We start from the raw sequence: 7631 nt of genomic DNA, 5'->3' as shown, positions 1-7631 counted from the left end.
TCTTGTTCAAACAATTTTAACCCTATTGCTCATCATAACAAGCTGATTGAGCAAACCAATTTTTTTAGAGACTTGGGATATGAATGGACATGAAAAAATACCTCTACAAAATGGAATAAAGTTCAAAACTATTTCAATATTTACTTAGGGTTGTCACGAAACTGGATAAGTGACTCTCCAGTAACACAACAATTCAGTGACGCGTTGTTATCACAGATTCCAACCCTTCTCCAATCCTCTCCCCTGGCAGTTTGCGCTGCTGCATTTCAGTTAGTTGCATCACCAAATTGTACAGGATCTTTCTCACCTCACCGGCCTGCATTATATTTCAACTGTTGCCAGGTAAGAGAAAACATATTTGAACACATTGGGATTGACTTCAAAAACCGTGACAAAATGATTTGTTTTGGTTGAGTGTAGATTGGAAAATATGTGTTCTGTATCTTGATCAAGGCAGAAAATAATTCAGTTGTGCTGTTGTAGTTAGACTTATTGTTAATGTACTGTAACATGTGTGACATTAACTTTCCGATGGAAAAAAACAAATGAAGAAGGTATACTTCAAAACCAATAGTTTTCTGTTTATTAATAGATTTAAGTCCTAATTTCATGGCTGTAATACTTAGAGCACCCATTATTAAACCTCACAATTACTTTTGTGACCCCTTTTCCTTGTTAAACAATTAAAGTATACATTTTTTGTTATATATCTGTTTTTTAAATAAACAAGGCTTATTGCGTTGTGTTTCCATGTTACCTCTGTCATTAACTGGTTTACGGTGTTCTTCCTCAGAGATTATTTTGGTCTCCGTGGAGACAATTTGAATAACACTTGGAACAACATCTACACAACAGTGAAACCAGCACTACAGTAAATACAATACTTTTATTTTAATACAATAGGAAAAACCCAAGCAATGTTTTTCATTCTGCTCATTATGGTGCTGTTTTAATTATCTCCTTACTGAAGGCAGCTCTAAATAACAGGTTTGGTTCCTAATATAAACTGAAAATGAAGTGATGGTTTACACTTCTAAATGGCAGATGTGTATGAAAGTTTCCATGAAGTTAATGTTACTTTTAAATCAGGATCAGATTGATATTTTCAATAGGGTGTGTTTTATGAATCTAATTAATGAATGATGTTTTTTGTACTGCTATTACTATGGTAAACTACACAATTTGTTTTGCTGTAGGCTTATTCATGAAACATTTTCCACATTCATGAATTTACTCACCTGATTATTTCACCACTAATTGTGTCCACAGATTGGATCTGTTCTTCATTCAAGATGCGTCACAAATTCACAGCCAGGATTCTCATTTCCCTTCTCCTGTGCATCCTAGCATTTGCTGTTTTTTTTACCTCTTCATGGAATTTATCTGTGCGTTCCCTTTTCCCTTGGGAGTCAAGACTTTGTGCCTGCGACAAATGTTTACGAGAGAGTACTCCATGCGTAGCAGAGATTATCGAATCATCTCCTGAGCCTTTCATGTCAAGAGACACTACCGCCACAGAGGATGAATTCAACTGGTGGTCGGTAAATATCCCCTTTACCCTAAAATATACAGCACAGGTGTTCTGCTTGTGTTGCACTCTTTGGGTGCTATTTTCATCCACCTATGCAATGCGCCAAAAGCGCAGGGTGTGGCCAACTTGTTTAGTATCTTGGTAAACACTGATGGAAGCACGTCAGTGGCGCAGTAGATAGCGCGATAGTAGATAGAATAGATGGAAGATGTGTCCCAGTCAACTCCAATCAAATCAGCTCTTGTCAATCCCTTTCAAATCACTGTGACATGGCGCATTGTTTCATAATGGATGAAGAAAGAGTAGACTTGTAAAAAAACTTGCATCTTGTAGATGCCAAACACTGGCATCAATTATATGTCAAAGTGAAGAAAGAACACTCATTCAATATAGGGAAATCAGGTGCTGGAAGAATGTTGAGGAGTGAGCAGAAGTAAATAAAGCACATTTAAAGCTCCCAAAACAATTCATTTATGAACAAAACTGATGAAGAGCAATTCGCTCCAAACATCACTGATGTTGTGGTGTTAATAAATAAAGTGCATCGGAAGCTTTGAGTGTGAATAATTTACTTTACAATCATTAATTAAATGACCCAAATTGCCGGTTGTAAATTGCCCATCGTTTGTTTATTAATGACACAGTGTCACACTCCGCGGTCTTGCACAGCTGGCTGGATTACTAAACCAGATCAGTGGGTTAGAAGGCTTTCGAATTGAAACCCCATTTTGTGTTATTTAATTGCAATTAATTTGCACTTAACCTGTGAGCCTTTTGAAATGTAATGCCTGAAATTGACTGCTGCACCATGACCTGATTCACATGCACTTAATTAAGAGTCAGCTTTTCTTTTTTTTTTTTAGATGATTAATTGAATTGGAAAGTTGCATTGACAAAATCTTGTTTTAGTTATCTCTGCAAGTGGACATCCACAAAACCTCTGTGATTTTGGATGTGTCTGTTCATGTGCGCTCGGCCCACTGGAGCCACAAAAGTAGCCCACAATTTCACCTCAAAATTAAAACTAAAATTGCATTGCGTAAGGGCATCTTTGCCGACATGTCTCTTGCTGCATCGTTCTGATCAGCTCGGCAAAACCAGGTTCACGTTGAGCCTTGAAAACTGCAAACCGGTGCAGGCATGGAAAAGATAGGGCCCTTAATTGTTATAGACATTGTGACCATTTGGCCACAACCTTGTTTTTTTTATTTATTTTTTATTTATTACCTTTTTAAGAGGCTCCTTCATGATTATATTGGATTTCATGTGAGTGCTTTACATCTAAAACCTGCTACGTAACACTCTTTTTCTGTCATGTGTGTCAGACCCTACAGGGCAACAGGGCAAACTTCTCTGTCTTCAGTGAAACACTGGAAAGCTTGTTTCAGAAAATACAACCCATTTCAGGTGTTACCAATTTCAGCTCCGACCGCTGCAAGACCTGTGCTGTGGTGGGAAACTCTGGTAATTTGAAGGGATCACATTATGGACCTCTGATAGATTCTCATGATTTCGTAATAAGGTAAATCATCATATAGTTCAAATTTTATTTTTATTGCTGGGTAATATCAACATTATTCTATCCTTCCTTAAAATACAAACATTATTGTCAGTCATTTTCGAAAATCTACTTTGAACAATGGTGTTGACGCTAAGACAAATTCAGAAAAATGCTCTGATGTGGATTCACAAAAACTTCTAAAGGCCAATTTATGGTTTCAATGTGTGTGACCAATGTAGGTTTTGAATGACACTGCAAATGTGCCTGTGGTTTCGTTCAGACTAAAATCTGGTTACGCTTTGCTCAGCCACGTAGACGCAAGCCAGAGTCGGCTGCCTTCTCGTTCAGTGGCTATGTTCACAAGCATGAGATTTCGGAAGAATTGGAAACGTCTCACCATGTTTAGGCGGCATTGGTGGAAAGGTGGCTAAAATCAAAGCATTACCAAATTGTGGCAGCAACTAATTCTGTTATGAGGTGGCAGGATAGGACTCGATAGCAGACACAGAGGCGTAGACGGTGGCAATACAACGTGATGTTTTATTGTAACAGGAGTTGTAGATAGGCTGTGCAGGCAGAGGAAGACCAGGTGCAGGACCAGAGTTGATATACTCCCAAGAGGTGATCAACTTTATTGCCAGCAGCTGTGCAGACCAATCAGGGGCGTGGCCATGGGAGATGTCTGGAGGCAGGAAGAGGAGAAACAGAACAAAACAACAAGCACATGGTAGACAACCACAAACAGGGGAATGACAGAACACATGAGAGGAGATCAGCAGGAACAAAGGTTAAAACACAGAAGGTCAGACAGGGATGCTGACAACTTCACTTAGAAATGGATCTACTCCACAGGTCTCATTCCTGTATGTCATGCACATTGATACAGAAATCATGAATTGGCCAAAAGATTGAAAAGTTTTTCGAATTTCCATGTAGTGTAAACTTTGTTCACCTATAATTGTCATTTAACTATATGTAATTCAATATTTATCTCTCTGTACTCTTTAGAATTAACCGTGGATGTACCAAAGGCTATGAGGCACATGTTGGGACCAGAACAACTCATCATGTCATGTATCCAGAGAGTTCTGTGAAACTGGACAACACCACTTATCTTCTGTTTTTTCCATTCAAGACAAGAGATTTCTATTGGCTCAACAAGAACCTCAATGTAAAGTAGGTCAAACACAGCGACAAAAACCTTTGGGCTTAACAAAAACTGCACAGCAGAGTTTCGGCTTTACTATAACAATTCAACATTTGAATCGTAGTGTTGTTTAATTATAACCAATTAATACCTGCTAAATGTATCAATTAACTTTATCTGCAGCGGTCCCACAGTGTCAAGGCCAGTAGCTTCAAAGGACAAGGTGAGTATTTTAAATGATTTTGCATATTAAATTATATAGATATCTGATAATAAAATGTAGCGCGTTGTTGCAGAAAAGAATTGTTGATAAAGGGCTATTTCTAATTCATTATAGGTGATGATCCTTCGTCCGGGTTTCATGAGATATGCTCATGAAAATTGGCTGGGAAAAACAGGCTATTACCCATCCACTGGCTTTCTGGCTTTCGCTGTCAGCACGTTGCTTTGTGATGAGGTAGGTTCTGTATTCCAGATTATTATAATGACTTTCTTCATTTGTGTGGTATTTTGCAAAATGCTCAGCCTTTTTCTTCGCACCATCTTCGTACGCCTAAAGCAGGAAAGTGTAGCACAGCAACGGTTTGCTACCTAACCAAGACATACATCAAACCCACTGTCTTAATCAATGGTTTGACCTCATCTGGAGGGGACCATTGATGAGGGAGATTATTCTAGCGCTCTTTACAGTTTTGAGAAAGTGCCTCGTCTAGCCACGGCCAACCCTTTTGCTTCGCTGTTTCACTGCTACGACTTATTGACACCTTTTGAATCCGACAAGCGTAACCGCATGCACTCTTAGCATTGCATCACCCTGGAGTGGATGGAAGTTCCTAGCGGTACCACCACTGGCAACAACAGTGGCCCGCCAAACTTAACAAGATATGGTCTTTTGGTTTATAATAGATTTTATATAACACAATGACTTCCAAACAGCTAAGGCAGCTCCCATCTTACGGCCAGGTTCCTCCGATGCATCTGTATTCTCTATTTAATCATCCTCCATCTTGTTCTGTTCAGATTTTTATGCAACCTGGCTGGCTAGTGTACCCACCATGCTGTTAAGTGGTATCATTTTTAAATGTTCAATTATCTGTTGTCACATTATTGTGTGCCATGGCATTTTGACCTGTTAAAGAGAAGTAGTTGTGGGTCATTAATTCTTGTGTTATAGTGTTACAACCGTTACAAGGAAGGTTAAAACCCGTTCACTCTCATTTTGCCACTCATAACACGCTGTAACAAACAACTTACTATATAAACAAATATAGATGACTGACCAAAGCAAATTTTTTTGTTCTTTCTATTTCAACATCTATTCTCATTATCAGTTTTTAAATTGTGTCAACATTTTCAGAGTTCCTTTTCAAGAGGTTTGTTTGTTTTTCTAAAATATTTTTCATTGTGTTCGGTGAGAAAATAGACAAATTGAGATTTTACCTTTTAAATAAACCTCTTAACCCATTTACTTAACAATACAAATAAGAAGTACAGCTGAGTATCAGATTGAATGTGTTATTTACCCAGGTCAGCGTTTTTGGGTTTGGAGCAGACTCGGATGGAAACTGGAGCCACTATTTTGAAATACTGACAGACAAAAATCTGAAAACTGGAGTGCATCCTGGAAAACGTGAATACGAAACTCTTAGGAAATTAGGCAGGAAAAAGGCAATCCAGTTTTTTAAAGGATGGTAAAAAAAAATGTTGGTGGTGGGGTGGGGGGCATTAAATGAAGACGTATGTGATCTGTATTTTGGTATTTTTGAAAATATTGTATTCAACAATCAGGGTTTTTTTTTTTATTTTAATTTTTGGTTGTTTTTTTGGTTTGTTAGGTTCAATTCTGGCAAAAGATGATAGGTAATGCAAAAATAATACATCTAACTTAATCATTTGCTTGGCTGAAATATTTTTCTGAATTTATCCATGCTTCCAAATAAATTTAATTTAAAATAATCATATTTAAAAACTACAAGAAATGCAAAATGCAAAATTGTTTGTGTTTATTGTTTTGATTGCATTGTTTATTTGAATGTTATCTGGGGATTAGTCATCATAAGGTGTTAGACCCAAATCTTGAGTTTGAGGACTTGTGTGATTTCTAAATGGATGCATGAGCATTTAGGACTCTCTTACTATCTCCTCTTGTTATCAGCCAGCAGAGTTACATGCATCATTGCGTCATTTGACCACTTTTGAGCAGTTGTTAGGTTGCTAGTTTGCTGGCTAGTTTAGTCTTCCCTAGTAAAGCATCAACTTACAGCAACGTTATGGTGTCTAATGAATGCATCGAGTTCAGGCAATCGTACACTTATTTTTTGTTCATTATAATATTTGTTTTATTTATCCGGCGCCTCAATGAGTAAATTTCGGATCATTTTTTGAAAATCTGTTTACCATTGAGAACTTCATTTGAATTTCACTAGTTTCATGTCAATTCTGCGAGAGAACTAATACAACCACTTTGATTACGTTTATTAATGTTTCTGTTTGTGCAAAAGCTGTCATTTAGAAGTGATCAGTTAATCTCATGTTCGGACTTGTACTTTCATGTCGTTATGGTGTTTTTAGAATGAATACTTAAGATGTACAATATGTTCCGTATTATTTTATCATATATGGTATGTACAATGTCTTAATGTTGGTAAATTCAATAATGAAATAATCAGAATTAAATCAAACTTTTCTGTTAATCAAAACAAGATTTTGTTCTTGATGTGTTTTAACCATAAAAATCTCCTCAAGACATCATTGGCGTATTGAATTCATTCCAATTCCTTTCAGAGAACATGGCCCCAAGAGCCACCTGCCTCCTTCTACTATGTGTTCTTCACTAATTTGGTGTTTGCAGATTGCAGATGATTGCTGGCAGATGTATTCATCATCTGTCTGACAAAGTCCTTAGATTCAGGTACATGCTCCAGGTGGTAGCCTGTCAGATTGGCAGGCTTTGTGGCTTCTGAGGAGAGATTACACATTGTGGTGTCCTGTCACTCTCTACTCTTACTCTCTACTGATAACATACTTTTAGTGGGCATTTGAGCTATTTTCAATGTTTCTTTGTTGGCTTAGCTGGCATGAGAAAGGAAGTACCGTAATTTCCGGCATATTGAGCGCACCTGAATATAAGCCGCACCCACTGAATTTGAAAAAAAATATTATTTTGAACATAAATAAGCCGCAGGTGCCTACCGGTACATGGAAACAAATGAACTTTACACAGGCTTTAACAAAACACGGCTTGTAACAAAAATAAAAATGTCAGCGTGACGGATGATTCGCCTTTCCTGTTGACAGTCCGAGTGAGAGGCAGGTCAAAGGTCAGAGGAACCTCATCCATGTTCATGATGTCGTGCGGGCCAATGGTATGCTCCGCTATCTTTGCATCAGTGAATTTGCGGAAGTTTGAAACTTTTTCCTCGTAGTCGGGAGGGAGCTGCTGACACAGACTC

At 37.8% G+C, this 7631-nt stretch overlaps 1 protein-coding gene across 1 annotated transcript; it reads left to right on the top strand.

Annotated features, from left to right (window-relative positions):
* The first annotated feature begins 243 nt into the window (after positions 1–243).
* On the top strand, positions 244–6916 carry LOC138214976 (CMP-N-acetylneuraminate-beta-galactosamide-alpha-2,3-sialyltransferase 1-like). Its single transcript, XM_069176842.1, has 8 exons — positions 244–342; positions 794–871; positions 1270–1541; positions 2857–3053; positions 4041–4208; positions 4363–4402; positions 4517–4636; positions 5707–6916. Exons 3-8 carry the CDS (start codon positions 1293–1295, stop codon positions 5872–5874), a joined length of 942 nt encoding a protein of 313 aa, XP_069032943.1. The 5' UTR covers positions 244–342; positions 794–871; positions 1270–1292; the 3' UTR covers positions 5875–6916.
* The last annotated feature ends 715 nt before the right edge of the window (positions 6917–7631 follow it).

The sequence above is a fragment of the Embiotoca jacksoni genome, unplaced genomic scaffold, assembly GCF_022577435.1.
Source record: "Embiotoca jacksoni isolate LCO1_2020_lvr unplaced genomic scaffold, fEmbJac1.0.p SCAF_7, whole genome shotgun sequence".
Lineage (NCBI taxonomy): Eukaryota > Metazoa > Chordata > Actinopteri > Embiotocidae > Embiotoca > Embiotoca jacksoni.
This window is presented reverse-complemented; position numbering and strand designations above follow the sequence as displayed.